Here is an 18,426-nt window from a genome sequence, read left to right as displayed (position 1 = left end):
GATGAGCTCATTTCTAATTTTATCCAACCTGGTCACTCCGAGAGCGAACCTCAACATCTTCATTTCCGCCACCTCCAACTCTGCTTCCGGTTGTCTCTTCAGTGCCACTGTCTCTAATCCGTCCATCATGGCTGGCCTCACCACTGTTTTATAAACTTTGCCCTTCATCCTAGCAGAGACTCCTCTGTCACATAACACACCTGAGACCTTCCTCCACCCGTTCCAACCTGCTTGGACCCGTTTCTTCACTTCCCGACCACACTCACCATTGCTCTGGACGGTTGACCCCAAGTATTTCAAGTCCTCCACCCTTGCTATCTCTTCTCCCTGTAGCCTCACTCTACCCCCACCACCCCTCTCATTCATGCACCTATATTCTATTTTACTTCGGCTAATCTTCATTCCAGTGCTTGCCTCCATCTTTCTAACTGTTCCTCCACCTGCTCCCTGCTTTCACTGCAGATCACAATGTCTTCTGCAAACATCATGGTCCACGGGGATTCCAGTCTAACCTCATCTGTCAGCCTATCCATCACCACTGCAAACAGGAAGGGGCTCAGGGCTGATCCCTGATGCAGTCCCACCTCCACCTTAAATGCGTCTGTCACACCTCCAGCACACCTCACTGCTGTTCTGCTGCCCTCATACATGTCCTGTATTATTCCAACATACTTCTCTGCCACTCCAGGCTTCCGCATGCAGTACCACAGTTCTTCTCTGGATACTCTGTCATAGGCTTTCTCTAGATCTACAAAGACACAATGTAGCTCCTTCTGACCTTTTCTGTATTTTTACATCAACATCCTCAAGGCAAATAATGCATCTGTGGTACTCTTTCTAGGCATGAAACCATACTGTTGCTCACAAATACTCACTTCTGTCCTGAGTCTAGCCTCCACTACTCTTTCCCATAACTTCATTGTGTGGCTCATCAACTTTATTCCTCTATAGTTGCCACAGCTCTGCACATCACCTTTGTTCTTAAAAATGGGCACCAGTACACTTTTCCTCCATTCCTCAGGCATCTTCTCACGCACTAGAATTCTACTGAACAAGCTGGTCAAAAACTCCACAGCCACCTCTCCTACATGCCTCCATACCTCCACAGGAATGTCATCAGGACCAACTGCCTTTCCATTTTTCATCCTCTTTAATGGCTATCTAACGTCCCCCTTACTAATCATTGCCACTTCCTGGTCCAACACACTTGCCTCTTCTACTCTTCCTTCTCTCTCATTTTCCTCATTCATCAAGTCCTCGAAGTATTCTTTCCATCTAGCTAGCACACTGCCGGCACCAGTCAACATATTTCCATCTCTATCCTTAATCACCCTAACCTGCTGCACATCCTTCCCATCTCTATCCCTCTGTCTGGCCAGCCTGTATAGATCCTTTTCTCCTTCTTTAGTGTCCAACCTGCCATACATGTCATCATATGCCTCTTGTTTGGCCTTTGCCACCTCTACCTTTGCCCTGTGTCGCATCTCAATGTATTCATTTCGCCTCCCCTCGGTCCTCTCAGTGTCCCACTTCTTCTTAGCTAACCTTTTTCCTTGTATGATTTCCTGTACTGTGAGGTTCCACCACTAAGTCTCCTTCTCTCCTTTCCTGCCAGAAGATACACCAATTACTCTCCTGCCTGCCTCTCTGATCACCTTGGCTGCAGCGGTCCAGTCTTCTGAAAGCTCCTCCCGTCCACCGAGAGCCTGTCTCACCTCTTCCCGAAAAGCCGCACAACACTATCCCTTTCTCAGCTTCCACCACATGGTTCTCTGCTCTGCCTTTGTCTTCCTAATCTTCCTCCCAACCACCAGAGTCATCTTACACACCACCATCCTATGCTGTCTAGCCACACTCCCCCCTACCACTACCTTACAGTCGGTAACCTCCTTCAGATGACATCGTCTGCACAAGATGTAATCCACCTGCGTGCTTCTACCTCCGCTCTTGTAGGTCACCCTATGTTCGTGCCTCTTCTGGAAAAAAGTGTTCACTACAGCCATTTGCATCCTTGTTGCAAAGTCTACCACCATCTGTCCCTCCAAGTTCCTTTCCTGGATGCCGTACTTACCCATCACTTCTTCATCACCCCCATTTCCTTCACCAACATGTCCATTACAATCTGCACCAATTACGACTCTCTCTCTGTCTGGGATGCTCAGAACTACTTCGTCTAGCTCCTTCCAGAATTTCTCTTTCACCTCTAGGTCCCATCCTACCTGTGGGGCATAGCCACTAATCACATGATACATAACACCCTCAATTTCAAATTTCAGCCTCATCGCTCGATCTGATACTCTTTTCACCTCCAAGACATTCTTGGCCAACTCTTCTTTTAAGATAACCCCGACTCCATTTCTCTTCCCAGCTACACCATAGTAAAATAATTTAAACCCTGCCCCTAAACATCTAGCCTTACTGCCTTTCCACCTGGTCTCCTGGACACACAATATATCAACCTTTCTCCTAATCATCATGTCAACCAACTCCCGAGATTTTCCTGTCATAGTCCCAACATTCAAAGTGCCCACATTCAGTTCTAGGCTCTGTGCTTTCCTCTTGTCTTTCTGCCGAAGAACCCGCTTTCCACCTCTTCTTCTTCTTTGACTTGACTTTTTGATATTCAAAAAATTAGAATACTACGACAAAATCAGCCAAAATTTTGCAGGCCATAAATGTTTTAAAATGAGTGTCACACACTTTTCATCTACTAAACTTAAAGCACCAGCACAGGTTTCCCCAGGTGTCATTAAATCGCTTCAGTTTGGTTCAATTGTTTCAGTTGGGTTCTGCAGACTTGAAAACTGTCCAGAAGACCATAATTGATACCCTCCATAGGATGGGTAAGCCACAAAACTTCATAGCTCAGGAGCCTGGCTGTTCACAGAGTGCTGTGTCCAAGCATATCAATGGAAAGTCTAGTGGAAGGACAAAATGTGGCAGGAGAAGATGCACCAGCAAAAGAGATGACCGTGGGATTCAGCGGACTATCAAACACAAACAACATTCAAGAATCTAGCAGAGATCCAGAAAGGGTGGAATGAGGCAGGAGTCACAGCTTCAAAAACCACACCATTCAGACGCATCCGGGAGATGGGCTGTGGGGTTTTTCGGGTCAAGCCACTTCTGCACTTGGGCCAACATAGGAAGAGTCTCAACTGGGCCGAGGAGAAGAAGGACTGGACTATTGGCCAGTGGTCCGAGGTCCTCTATTCCAATGACATTAAATAAAGTGTGCCTTTCATTTGGGAATCAAGGTCCAAGGGTTTGGAGGAAGACGGGTGAAGAACAGTACCCAAGCTGCTTGACCCAAGGTCCAGTGTAAAATATCCACAGTCAGTCATGATTTGGGGTGCAATGTCCAGTGCAGGTGTTGGTAAACTGCTTTCTTAAATCTAAGGTCACCGCAACAGTCTACCAGAATGTTTTAGAGGACTTCATTATTCCTTCTGGTGAGGATCTGTATGGAGATGCAGATTTCATCTTCCAGCAGGACCTGGCCCTGGCCCTGGCCCCTGCCCATACCGCAAGAAGCACCAAAACCTGGTTTGATGCCCATGCCATCACAGTGCTTGACTGGCCAGCCAACTCGCCGGATCTAAACCCCATTGAGAATCTATGGGGTATTATCAAGAGGAAAATGAGCGGCACCAGCCCCAAAAACTGACAGCAAGCATCAAGGAAATCTGGGCTTCCATAAACCCAAGCAATGCCGCATCCTGATTGCCTCAATGCAACGGCGCATCGAGGCAGTGATTTAAAGCAAAGGGATTCCCAACCCAGTATTGAAGATGGAATTCTGGAAATAAATAAACTGTTCCATGATATTCTAACTTTTTGGAAAGGGTCATACATTTCATTTCAAATGAATGCCTCTCTTCAGGGACACACACCCCTAAGCAGTTGAGTTTCGTGGCTTGCTCAAAGGCGTGGAAGTGAATTGGTTCGTACGTCTGTGTGGCCTTTAACACTATGGGGGGACCAATGTTCCAACTTCGATTGAATGCAATCTGTAATATAACATGGACATAGTTGTGAATCTTCTTCTATCTCCAAAGCACATCTAACCACTACGCATAACGTGCAGCTGATGGAATGCACTCATTCCACTCCCCCTCAACTGGACAAAGCGTGAGCAACCAATGCCAAATTAATGTTTAAACAAGAGTGTTCTGTGTGTAATTCACGCAACATCAACACACAGCAGAATTCAAATTGAAATTAGGACAATAAAGGGATTATTGTCCCAGTATTGAAGATGAACAGGTTTTGACAGGTTCACTGCACATAGGAGTTGATGGTGTAAAACAAAGCGAGTGAACTCTTTTTTTGTGCATCTGAACAAAAATGACCCTCTGCAGCAGTGTTGAATAAGTATTCCCCATTGTGTGTCTCTCACGGAAACCTTGTACGACTCAAGGGTCGTGTTCTACTCAACTGGTGACTAATATATGCATTAACTAAAAATGTGTCTTAAATAGAATAGCTGATATGGTAGGCATATAGAAACCATTTAGAATGACACTCAGCAAAGACCAAACAATAAGAATAAATAATGCCTGTCTGACTCATTTGATGGAAAACTTGTGACTCGCAGCCTGCACTGTTCCACTCCAGGCCTGTCGTGGCAGTAAAGCACATTTGATGACTGAAACGGCAGGATTTTCTGATTGGCAGATTTCCCTTTGGGTGACGACATCAGGGAAGGATGCTCCTATTCATTCTATCCAACCAAAAAAAAAAAAGTTGAAGAGAGGCTGTTTCGGCCATCGATATTAAAAAGTGTGACACACAAAGCTCTCGTCATCACAGCTCCACCCACTGAGTCTCGTCATTCTTTCCCCGCTTGTTCCTATTCCATGCAGATTGTAAGCTCATTCATTCATCTTCTGTGCCGCTTCTCCTCACGTGGGTCGCGGGCATGCTGGAGTCAATCCCAGCTGACTCTGGGCGAGAGCCGGGGTACAACCTGAACCCGTCGTCAGCCAATCGCAGGGCACACAGAAACAAACAAGCATTCGCGCTCACAGTCACGCCTACGGGCAATTTAGAGTCTTCAATGAACCTAGCACGCACGTTTTTGGGATGTGGGAGGAAAGCGGAGTGCCCGGAGAAAAGCCACGCAGGCACGGGGAGAACATGCAAACTCCACACGGACCAGCCCGGATTTGAACCCGGGTCCTCGGAACTGTGAGGCAGACGTTGCTAACCGGTGTCTCACCGTGCCGCCACTGTAACCTCAAAACTTTTTTGAAATGCATTCCTTGATGTGCACCTTCATTCGAAAATGCACTGGAATGAGTTCTTCCCTGGATAATCCATGTTCATGTAGGTAATGTCCTAAACTTATGGACTAGTTTCTCCATAGAGGAGGCGTCTTGAACCTGTCATTGCAAACTAAGGCTTTTGTACAAAGTATTAAATAAACAACAGCTGGCGTGTTCAACACTTTTTCCCTGTGTCTTTTCACATTATTACACACAACTTCATTTCTGATCTTATTTGTTCGACTTTCTTTGTATGTACGGGTTACTTGGGTTGCTCCCAACATCTGTTGACAATTTCAAGTCAATAGCGCCTTTGGAAATATACGTGCTGATTAAATACTGATTTCAGCCGCTGTATACACACACACACACACACGCCCGCTACTTATTCATTTTAAATAAGTGTGAGCCTTCAACCCCTCTGGACTATTGGTGAACAAGCTAGCTCGCCCACACCTACCTTGTAAAGTCTGCTAAGGTGGAAGTCACATACAGCTTTTCTTGTGACACACAACAATGTCACTATCAATGCTGCTAAATTTGTGGTGGGAATAAAAGCAAAAGTGGTTTCCCCGCAGTGCGTGTGATTGTACCGTCTGCAGACTGGGCATGGCACGATGCTTTGAATCACTGATGCAATAAAACCACCGCCTCATCGCAATAATATGCACACAAGACAGACTATGAAGTATGCACTGGAGTCTGGGCAGATCATGTTACACAACACAGTGATTCCTAGCTTTCTGCTAGTATGTTGTTTTGACGTTTATGTCAAGACACTGCCATTACACGTGTCTTGAGCAGATTATTTCAGGATCAGGATCAACTTTTATGGAGCCCTTGGGGAAATTTGTCTAGGACATCAGCTGCAGACATTACACATACGGTGTACGCTACCATACCTCATAAAAATAAGCGCCTACTACTATGCGGTACCACCAAAATAGAAAATGGATTAGTTTGAAATGTATTTGATCGAGCAAGTTGCTAATTCAAAGTAGATTCAATGTCACTCCGCTAGCATAAGTTAGTATTGCAAAGGTAAACGTATTTTTTTCTTTCAAGAATAAGAAAGTATCTAAAGAACTCAATTGAATTCAAGAATATCTGCAGTAGATTCTAACTAGTCAGAATTTCAGTGACAGCAAGCGTAGTCAACATCTTGTACAAAGCGTCATTGCAACTGAAACAAAACTAACATTAATAGTTAGAAATGATGGACATAAGAGGTGTAACTGGACAGAATGTCAACCTAAATTACAAGCTAATCTGATCAAATGGGGGTCCGTAGCCACGGCCTATTGGAGCCGTGCGGAGGTGCAGAGGGCTCCTTGAGATGGCGCTGGCGCACCTGGATCCTTTGTGCCCAGCGTCAGGTTTCTTAGGCCATTTACTGTAGGTGTGCTGTTTTTACTCGGATGTGAGCGTGTATATTTCATGTTAGTTTTTCTACCTGTATGTGTGTGTGTGCGCATGTCTGTGCCCATGTGGACAAGTGCTTTGGGGGTTGATTTTAATTTATGGGAAGAACTTTGGGTTGCCTTGCATGTATGACAAGTGCTATATAAATAAAGATTGATTGACTGACAAAGACAGTGGAGCCTCTGAGATCAACACAATCCATTCTGAGATGCCGGTAAAGCTATATGTTGTGATGTTGAAATGTTTTAGGATATTCTGTAAATTGATCAAATTTGGTGGCCATCATAAAACCTTTTTTTTTTTTTTTTTAAACTGTACAGTCAATGATTTCACTAACATTTTAACAGGAACTGCCATACAACTGTAAAAAAATATGTTAACCACTGTTATAAATGAACTTAAATAGCAAATGCCAAAGGCCAAATTCAAGGTGATAACATGCTCAAGTATTTCTTGGCAGGCTATGCAACCGCAGTCATTTCAAGTGGCTGTACTGTAATCAAACCTCTTAAAATAATCGAGATGTTTTGGCCAATTGAAGACCCGATCTTCAAGCTTCTTAAGAAATCAGTTGCTAAATAATTGCATGGCTTTTTTTTTTTTTTTTTTTTTTTTTTTTAAAACAAACTTGAAGTTTGACAACTGATTTTGGAGGAATTGGGTTACCTCGAATCCTGCTGCTGACATGTTCTTTCGATGCGATGACCTGGTCCATGTCGGTTCTCAGCCTGGTATCCAGCTGAACCTTGTGATCCTCACAGGTTACAAGAAGAGAATCATACTGACTGGTGGTCTGGGCCAAGACTTGCCTGTACACGGCATCAGATATCTACAAAAAACATCAACTATTATAAGCGTTATTCTCACTATTCCAATGTGCTCGCGCAAGCTCATGGAAACTCACAAACATCCAATCCCTCTGCCTCTGCTGCATCTTTCCTTTCAGACGAGGACCGATGGCGTTTCTCAGTTCAGGATGGAGACTCTCCATCGCTAGATTTGCCAGAATCTGGACACACAGACAAACATTTACAGTATGTTAAAGGTTGCATATTTTGGTTCTTAAACACCTCCATGAGTGACCTAATTCATTTCAAGAAAACACCTTGGTTTTGTCCAGAAAAGGCCCCTCTGAGAGCTACTTCTCTTTGACCCCGTTTTGTATCCGCTTAGTCCATATTTGGCGGAGACCGCCCCCTCTCCTCTGATCGGTTGCCTCCGTGTATTAGACCCACTTGTGAGAGCCCACGTGTTTGTTACGTTGACAGCGCTGGCTCAGCCGCGAAAAGGGAAGGCGGAGATCTTTGCTTGTGACGTAGATTAGCTTGAGAAATTCAAGGCCTCTCTCGGCAGAAAACGCCTGCAACTCAGGAATATGCGGACGATTTTAATTCGTATTTCACATGTTTACTGAAGCGCCATAGAGAGAATATTACATCCCGAATACAAGAGAGAAAGTTGGTTGGGCAAAAAAACGGGACCTTTAAGTGATGTTGGCTAAATAAGCGGACTCATTATTAGTTGCAGTTCAAATTTCTAAGGTCGAAGGTAAGCCCAGTCTTGTTTTTAATTTGCTCTCGGGGTGATTCGTCTCGTGTCTGTGTGTGTTTCTGTGTGGGGTGGGGGACTGTTATTAAATCTCCCTCCACACAAAGAACCACCAAAGTAAACGTGAAAAGATGCAGTGATAAAGTGAAAAGTGCTTGGTGCGTACCTGAATTATGCTTCAATATATTGATCTACAACTTTGGCAAGTAATGAGGTTATATAGCTCAAAGCGAATGGTGGACAACGTATAATTGTGGCTTATGTACAGTGGGTACAGAAAGTATTCAGACACCCTGACATTTTTTACTCTTTGTTATATTGCAGCCATTTGCTAAAATCATTTACCTTCATTTTCCCCTCAATGTACACACAGCACGCCATATTGACAAAAAAAAAACTGAAATATCATGGCGGCACGGTGGGCGACCGGTTAGAGCGTCAGCCTCACAGTTCTGAGGACCCGGGTTCAATCCTGTGTGGAGTTTGCATGTTCTCCCCGTCGTGCCTGCGTGGCTTTTCTCCGGGCACTCCGCTTTCCTCCCGCATCCCCAAAAAAAACATGCATTCATTGGAGACTCTAAATTGCCCGTAGGCGTGACTGTGAGTGCGAATGGTTGTTTGTTTGTATGTGCCCTGCGATTGGCTGGCAACCGGTTCAGGGCGGACCCCGCCTTCTGCCCGATGACAGCTGGGATAGGCTCCGGCACGCCCGCCACCCTAGTGAGGAGAAGCGGCTCAGAAAATGGATGGATGAAATATCACTCAGACCCTTTGCTCAGTATTGAGTAGAAGCACCCTTTGGAGCTCAAACAGCCATGAGTCTTTTTGGGAATGATGCAACCAGTTTTGCACACCTGGATTTGGGGATCCTCTGCCATTCCTCCTTGTAGAGCCTCTCCAGTTCTGTCAGGTTGGATGGTGAACGTTGGGGGACAGCCATTTTCAGGTCTCTCCAGAGATGCTCAATTGGGTTTGACCCTAACCCTAACCATGCACTGTGAGCTGCAAGGTCTTATATAGACAGTTGTGTGGCTTTCCTAATGAATGGCTGGGAGCATTTCCTGCCAACACGCTGCTTATATAGAGGAAATGCTGACGTGAGTGAGGACAGCATGCGGACGTAAAGGGGGAAGGGTGCGTGTGACAGAGGACGCTAAAGGCATGCCCTGAGTAGGTATATAGCGGCGCTATGTGCATTGTGCAAAACAACATCGGTTTGGCTAAGAACCCCCGAAAATGGCACCTACGAAGAGAAACGCTTACGAAGCACAGTTGAAACTGCAAGCTGTCAGTTACACGAAGGAACATGGGACTCGAGCAGCCGCGAGAGAATTCAAGTTCGACGAATCCGTGGTTCGCAAGTGGAGGAAGCAGGAAAACAGGTTTCGCAAAGTCAAGAAGACGAAGCTGAGTTTCTGCGGAAACAAGGCGAGGTGGCCCGAGTCGGAAGACCAACTCGAGCAATGGATTAATAAGCAAAGAACAGCCGGGAGAAGCGTCTCTACCGTCACCGTTCGACTGAGTGCAATAACTCGGAGCTTGCCGTCATTCCGGGAGGCTTGACCAAGGAACTCCGACCGCTGGACATCGGTGGAAACAGGGCGCTCGCTCAAAGTGAAGCTGCGAGCGGCGTGGGAGCCATGGATGACAGATGGCGAACGCATCTTAACTAAGACTAGGAGGCAGCGCCACAATTTGTGAATGGATTGTGGATGCTTGGGCTAACGTGTCTGCTTGCGCTGTTGTTCGAGCTTTCGCAAAATCCGGCATCATTGCCGAACAGCCCCCCGGCAACCAGACTGACTCGGGCAATGACGAGAGGGAAGCCGGCGTGTTCGATGGAGAACTTGCCCAGCTGTTCATTTCGGATACAGAACGATGAGGAGGACTTTGATGGATTTGTGGATGAGGATTGCTCCAAAAAATAACATGAGTACCTTGTTAAATACTTCAATAAAGTACAACCGAACTGAGTTTTGCATGCTACCGTATGTTTGAAGCTAGCGTATGTTTTACCAGGCCTGCGCCCAATCATACGGTGCGCCGTATGTATGTATGTATGTGTTCAATACAGAAATCGAGCCCGCAACTGAGACTGCGCCTTTTCGTACGGTCAATGATTTTAGCAAATGGATGCAATGTAACAAAGAGTGAAAAATGTAAGGGGGTCTGAGTACTTTCCGTACCCGCTATATATGACCACCTTATGCTGACCCCGTGCGCTCACTCCTTCTCGATCAATACAGTATCCTGCTGGGACTAATCAACGTGGACAATATTCACTCAGCACGAATGTTTGCCCAGTCAAATTCCAATACATTCCCGAGGGGACGTCTCTTTTTTTCTCTTTTTATTCTACACGAGTCATGTCGAGCTCCAGCATACCTCGTCGATATTTCTCTTTTTTTTCGTCACACCGAAAGCTCTTAAGTGTGCTAAGAGTACCGTATAAATACTGTCAGAATGAAAATGGAAACAGTGCAATTAATTGAACATTTTGGATTCAGGTTGTAGTTTTTCCTGAATTGAAAAATATATTCCAAATGAATATCTCATCTCGCAGGAAGATTATATATGCATTTGAGTCTGGCAAGAAACGTTTGGTAGGACACTCAAATGTAATCTTTACGAAACATTTACAGTCTATCAGCACCAGCAAGTAGATAACAAGCATTCCATAGAGCCACAGAACAGGCACTAAGCGAGGGAAAGGTGACGGCAATAAACACAGAATTATTCAGGAGCTCTTCTAGAAAGCTGAAAGGGGCTCATTCAAAGGAGAGACCCACTCAGCAGTGTGTGTGTGTGCGCGCGCGAGACCTTTTGCATGCTGTTAATGCACAGGGGTGGAGGATGACTGGTGTTTCTGACACTCTCGCCTACATTTATGTGTTAATGCATTCTTGTCTGAAGGTCTCTGCAGTCTGTGTGCACATGATGCAGAAAAGGCCTGGTTTTTGTTTTTTTCTTTCTTTGGACAGGAATTCTGCCTTTGTATTGATCATTTCAACTGTCATTTGAGGTCAAGCAAACAAGAACAGGGACAAAGACTTGTTTTAGGAATAGCATTCAGCATGAACACGCCCGAAATGAGCTAAAAATGGAAGAATTCATCATTTTATTTACATGTTATATTGAATTCCTATTTTGTTGTTTTAAGGACATTTTACTTCAGTAAGAAGACGACAGGCGCTAGAGTGAAACGTGTGTTGCAATACGGACACACAGTCCAAGGGCATGCTGACGAGTTTCTTTCAAAGTTTCACTCTGCTGTCAAATCGATGTAATCCATCATTGCATTTGCCTCGTTGAGACCTATCAGAGTGGGGCAAACCCTGGACTGATCAGCGATCACCAGTCGAGGGCGGCGCATCGAGACAGACAAGCGTTCGCACGTACAGCTATTTCCTCTTCAGTGAACCTAACATTCGGCTGTCAAACATCAACTGGTACTGTACATATTTTGGGGACTGTAGGAGGAAGCCGGCGTTAACAGAGAAAACCACGCAAGCGCAAAGTTAACATGCACCCTGAATCAAAGTCATCCAACCTGTGGAGGAGTTCCGCACATCATGTCCCAGGTCCCATAGTCTCCTTTGCCCTGTCGATGAAGTCTCACAGTGTCAGTGAAGGCTGGCGTCTGAACAGTGCAGTCTTCTGGCAGAGCTGAGTGTGATAGGGAAGCCATTAGTTGCTGACGAGATAAAAGCATCTTGGGAGCAATATGCTTAATAGGATTCCGTTTAATAGAACTCCTAATACTAGCTTTTTGTGATATCAACTACATTTTTCCTGGCATCTTTGCTGTCTAGCATTAGCCTGAAGGTTTTGGGCTAACACTGACAGCTCTTTAGAAATAGTCCTAATTCCTTCCACCTTGTCCAAGGCACCAGTTTATTTTTCTTTATTTTTTTCAATTGAGTTGTCAAAGTTATAGGTCAAATTAATGGTGGAAAAAGTGTTGACATTTTTCATCTTAGTCTGATTATTTTTATACCCCAAAAATCTGGCATTTGAACTGGGGTGCGCAGACCTTTTACATCCACAGTACATGGTGTGAGACATGTACACAGGACATAAATTGCATTCAGCATCTGGCCATTTATAGAATCAGAAGTTTCCATAAGTGATGACAAAGAGGAACCTTTGCGTCTTGAGAACAAATCTAGCAGCTGATACTGGAGTGTCACACAACTAAATGTCTGTCATACTCCTCAAAAGAGGAAGATTTGTTCTTTGTGGACAGAATTCACATGGTTACAACTGAGAGGAACATAGGAGCTGCGCTAAGACAGCAAGTTCTGTGTGTTTTTAGGAAGTTATTGTCATGTGGTGATTATGTTGATGTGATGAGATTGAACTGGCTGCAGTGGGGGGGGGGGGGGGGGGGAAAGAGCCTTTTTATACAGCCATTATAGGTACTGATAATAACTTTGTAATTATTAGTTGGCCCTCATAAGAAATGATTCTCTTCAAATAACATTAGTTACATTTGGTTAAGACACAAAAAGAACAATGAAAGTGTATGCTTCAGCCCACTCTGAAATGTTTACTAGTGCTAGTAAATCAAGCTATTTTGCCGGGACTAAACATACTGTGCTTTACTATTGCAACTTTAATACTGTATTTACATTTCATCGTGTAAGAACAGATATATTTAGAAATGTAGGATATACAAAGTAGATCCCAAATTGTGGCATTTGTTCCAATTTGTTCCTTTGTCACTTCAAACTAAGAACGCGGGAATGTCGTGATTCCAGATCCGTGAGTCAGAGGCGGCTGACAAAGTCAGGAAGTGAGTAAGGAATTGTTGGGAGGAGGGGGCAGGGTGAGGCCGACAGGAAGCTGCCCCTCCCCGGTAACGTTGCAGCGACGGGTGAAAGGGGCCAGTGGAAGATGTTCTTGGGCAAAGATGACATGTAGATGCTACGTTTGGAAGAATCAAACGGCAGGTTTTCACTCTTCCATACCAGGGAAAGCTTTGATGTCAGTGTTGTTTTCCTCTGTCCGTTAGTGTACTCAAGTGATCTTTTCAAAAGATGCGTGAGCATGGGGAGAGGTATTATGTCCCACAAAAAGGTCCACCCCAACAAGACACACACCAAGTGCACTTGGAAACATGCTTTACCCGACTTGGGTGGGCAAAGCTGAAGCAGCAACTTTGAAAGTTTCATTTTTACCTTCAGGAAATAGGGAGCTCCAATGACCTGTGAAAGTCGAAATAATTGCTTTGTGACAAAGTGAGGGAGGCAAGATCAAAGCCGATGAGAAATGTCTGCGTTGCTCATACCTCGCGAGTTCTATAAAAACGACACCCAGTGCAGGTCACACCTGTTTCAGCTCAAAGGCTCTATGGAGTTTTATTGAATGTTGGATTGTTTCAACAGGCCGCTAGGGACAAATGCAAATGTGATCTTGTTTGTTTTGGTTAATAATTGTGTTTGCTAATGTAGTATTGCACCTTTTCCCCGTTACTGACAGGAGACCTCTGTTTACATCTACTTTGACTTTGACTTTTTTGGGTCCCTAACCTCCCGAGCAGTTTGAATCGCTAGAATACAGTGATTACACTACAGTTCCTCTGCAGTGTCTGAGTGCACCGTGTACGAATAGAACATATGGTAGCACTTACCACGGCATATACTTTGAGGTATTTCCCAACTTGCCGGGCGGGCTTACTGCACGCACTCTTATTTGGTGGGATGTTCAGCGACATTTTCCCAGCCCTTCAAAGCCATCATTCTGCAATGGCCTTATCGAAATGTATCTAGTTGACAATCAATTCAAGCCTGTTTCGTTAAATTATTTTGTTGAAATGTCTGATTTTCATTCATTTCCACTATGTTTTTCTTTTGTCACTTTTTTCATTGACTATTGTGGCTTTTTCTTTACCAACAAGTTTGTGCATGTCTAGTTGAGAAGCGGCATTCTTTATCCATATACTGTACATGATTGTTTTTGTAGCCTCTGGTCACGCTATCCACACTCCTATTCTGAAATCTGTGTATAAGGGCACAAGGAAAGCGACTACGTTCAAGTAGCAGCAGGGGGAGGAGACTTGGCCGCGATTGATGATGTTCTGGAGGCCCGTGGGAGCTCACAGCAGCCTCCAACTACAAATATGAGACCGTGGCGCATCAGAGTGGACACCCAACTATTCTATGTCGGCCTCAGAGAGGTCACCGTTCAAGGTGAAAAAGGCAATGCGACATAACAACAAATGACGTCTTTTAATACACTGTACTAGTCACATAAGTGCGGATTTGAAATGAGATCACTTTTTTTCTAGAGTTAGCAACAAACTCAGCTCATGCATTTTACAGTCACAAGGACAAGTCACACAGCCAAATACTTCACTGTTATGTATCGCAGGATAAGGAGTTCAGTCGAATTGTTGTGCTCCCTGCTATTATACCAGAAAGGCACACGTTTAGCTCAGCTCGTCAAGTTCCTTTTCAGCAGGATACTGGCTGCAGTTGGTTCATTCGGTGGCGCACATTCATAGTGACAGGTTGACCAATCAGACTCCAGCTTTCTGAGCGACGAGGTCATTGTTTCACAGAAATAATTACCGGGGCATGTTGCAAGTCCTTCTAGTTTTGGGAACGCTATTAAGCGCTCTGGTGTATAAGTTATTTTTAACTCATTAACAGGCCAACTGGTTTTTGTATTAAGCTTGCAATTGCCCTGCGTGAACAGTTTTTCTTTTTTGACTTGACCATGTAGTCCGCTGCTATCCGTTGATTCCCGATGAAGGATGTACTATCGTGTATCATGTATGATCACCGCTACCTTTGGGAAAGCTGCTCGTGTCCAGAATGTATTGCTAGCATTGCACGTGACAACTGAGATGACAACGGCCTGTGAATGACCATAAACTGCATGCAAGCCTTTTGCCACATATGCTTTACAAGAGATCTATTTGACTATAGCTCATGGGCAAGGATTAGACTGGGAAAACCTGATTGCCTGTGAAGAACATATAGGCTTACGTACACTGAGCAAATGAAACAATTGACTTTTGAAATGGGTCAGATTTCAAGTTGCATCATTTGTCATGCATTGTACGGAGGAAAAAGAAGTGAAACTTAGCTTGGAATGGTTGTATGACGATGGTATGATTGGCTTTTGTTCCAGAGAATTTTTCAGACAGCTACGACAGCGTGAGGACGATATTTTGCAAATTTTGACCATGCTCCCTTTGTGCAGAGTCAATAAACCTTTTTCACAAATCATGTCCTGGGGGTGTTTGTTTCTTTTTATATACGACCCCAATTCCAATGAAGTTGGGATTTTGTGTTAAACATACATCAAAACAGAATACAATGATTTGCAAATCATGTTCAACCTATATATAATTGAATACACTACAAAGACAAGATTGAATGTTCAAATTGATAAACTTGATTGTTTTTAGCAAATAATCCTTAACTTAGAATTTGATGGCTGCAACACATTCCAAAAAAGATGGGACAGGCTCATGTTTACCACTGTGTTACATCACCTTTTCTTTGAACAATAAACGTTCGGGAACTGAGGACACTCATTGTTGAAGCTTTGAAGGTGGAATTCTTTCCCATTCATGCTTGATGTACGCTTCATAATGCGACACACATTTTCAAAGGGAGACAGGTCTGGACTGCAGGCAGGCCAGTCTAGTACCTGCACTCACTCTTTTACCACGAAGCCACGCTGTTGTAACACGTGCAGAATGTGGTTTGGCATTGTCTTGCTGAAATAAGCAGGGGCGTCCATGAAAAAGACATTGCTTGGATGGCAGCATATGTTTCTCCAAAACCTGTATGTACCTTTCAGCATGAATGGTGCCTTCGCAGATGTGTAAGTTACCCACGCCATTGGCACTAACACGGCCCCGTACCATCACAGATGCTGGCTTTTGAACTTTGCGTCCATAACAGTCCGGATGGTTCTTTTCCTCTTTGGCCCGGAGGACACGACGTCCACAATTTCCAAAAACAATTTGAAATGTGGACTCGTCGGACCACAGAACATTTTTCCACTTTGCATCAGTCCATCTTAGATGAGCTCGGGCCCACAGAAGCAACATTGTCCTTAAACTGTTGGACTATTTTCTCACGCACTTGTTCACAAAGAGGTGAACCTCGCCCCATATTTGCTTGCTTATACCCAATCATGGCACCCACCTGTTCCCAATGAGCCTGTTCCAAACAGGTGTTTGATGAGCATTCCTCAACTTTCTCCGTCTTTTTTGCCACCTGTGCCAGCTTTGTTGGAACGTGTTGCAGCCATCAAATTCTAAGTTCATGATTATTTGCTAAAAATAATCACGTTTATCAGTTTGAACATTAAATCTTGTTTTTGTAGTGTATTCAATGAAATATAGGTTGAACATGATTTGCAAATGATTGTATTCTGTTTTGATTTAGGGTTAACACAACGTCCCAACTTCATTGGAATTGGGCTTGTATGTCTTTTCCTTGTTGAGTTTTCCGCCTGAGAGTTGGCAATGATTTGGATGCCCTCCGTGGAACGTCACCGGCTGGAACATACTGTACAATCTCTGCAGGTCAAGTCGTGGCTCCATACAGTGTGCGCTTCCCATCAGACACACTCGTGCAGTGTGACAAAATGTCAGCAAGACTGCACAAAACATTAACTATAGAGCAACATCAATGGCGGACATTTTGCGTTCTTTCTTCCTGGCATGTGTCTCTTTATTACATTGTCACATTTTGCAATTTGAACATTTCTGTTGGCAAAGTAAGTGAACTGTGGACTCATTCATGGATTGCAATGTTTCTACGTGAACTCTTTAGGTACTGTGCAACTGCAGCTGATGTCCCAGCAGAAGGGACATTTTACTTCGATGCAAACTCCCTGTCAAGATTGAATCATTAAGGAGCGTGAGTGTACTGTATGTTAACATGTTCAACATTCTGACAAGGTGAATATTCTTTTAGAACTTCCTAGAATAAAAACAGGTTGATTCCAGCATACCTAGCCAGTTTTTGAAGGGTAACGTGACTGTGCATATTGTCGTATAAGTGTATACATGCCAGTGTTTTGAGTACATTCGATGAACTTCACATAGGGCAGAGGTCCTGACCGCAAATCCATTTTATGAAACCCAGGAAAACTCTTTGCCTGTTCTTGGTTTCCTCAAAATGCGGTGCCAACATGACAGAGGTGAGACTGGGCGTGTCAACACAGGCCAATGGCATGACTGTCATCAATTCACACTGATACAATTAACCTCTGCATGCCATGGCCATAGTAAAACACCAAAACACCAAAACAGCCTCCGTTCCTTATGACACGTTCTTGAAGCTCAGCCTCGCTGATGGAATGTACAACAGGGACTAGCTGAACATGCCCAAACAAGCCGTGTTGAGAAGTAAAAGGCTGAATAAGCCTGGATGCAGGCAGGGGCTGGTTTTGTTTTATGACCAAAATGTATCCACTACTTGTTCTTCTACACTTTTGACACCCTCACTCTGCATCTATATGGCATAAGGAAAATTCCACAGGCTCGTTTGGGATGCTTTCAGACAAACCCTGATTACCGTATATATGTATTTAAACTGAAAATTATTCCTACCCCAGCCAAATTGTGCTAATTGTGCTAGCATAAATACAATATATGCTTTCTTTGAATGCTATACATCTTACAAATTCTGCCAGGGTACCGTATTTTCACGGCCATAGGGCGCAGCGTATGAAAAGGCGCAGTCTCAGTCGCGGGGTCTGTTTCTGTATTGAACACATACATACACAAGGCGCACCGCATAATTGGCCGCAGGCATGGTAAAACATACGCTAGCTTCAAACATACGGTAGACAACAATGTTTTTCAAAAGGCAGCGGGAGCAAAACTGTGTTCGGTTGTACTTTATTGAAGTATTTAACAATATACTCAAGTTATTTTGTTGATCAATCCTCATGCACAAATCCATCAAAGTCCTCATTTTCTGTATCCCAAATGAACAGCTGGGCAAGTTCTCCATCAAACACGCCAGGTTCGAGTCAGTGTCGTTGCCGTGCGAAAGCTCGAACAACAGCGCAAGCATCCACAATCCATTCACAAATTGTGGCGTAACTCGCCCGGCGCTGCCTCCTCGTTTTAGTTAAGCTGCGTTCGCCATCTGTCATCCAGGGCTCCCACGCCGCTCGCCAAGTTCACTTTGAACGCCCTGTATACACGGATGTC

The 18,426-nt window shown here is 44.3% G+C and overlaps 1 protein-coding gene across 1 annotated transcript in view; it reads right to left on the bottom strand.

The window, feature by feature from the left end:
• niban2a (niban apoptosis regulator 2a) overlaps nt 1–18,426 on the bottom strand; it is a 56,667-nt gene that overhangs the window by 9,379 nt on the left and 28,862 nt on the right. The window contains exons 6-8 of the mRNA XM_061747762.1: nt 11,788–11,903; nt 7,594–7,698; nt 7,356–7,518 (exon numbers count right to left, since the gene is read on the bottom strand). Of these exons, the coding sequence (XP_061603746.1) occupies nt 7,356–7,518; nt 7,594–7,698; nt 11,788–11,903 (384 nt within the window). The remainder of the gene's footprint in view (nt 1–7,355; nt 7,519–7,593; nt 7,699–11,787; nt 11,904–18,426) is intronic.

The sequence above is a fragment of the Phyllopteryx taeniolatus genome, chromosome 15, assembly GCF_024500385.1.
Source record: "Phyllopteryx taeniolatus isolate TA_2022b chromosome 15, UOR_Ptae_1.2, whole genome shotgun sequence".
In the NCBI taxonomy this organism is placed as follows: Eukaryota; Metazoa; Chordata; class Actinopteri; order Syngnathiformes; family Syngnathidae; genus Phyllopteryx; species Phyllopteryx taeniolatus.
Note: the sequence above shows the minus strand (reverse complement) of the source record. Positions and strands in the feature narration are given on the sequence as shown.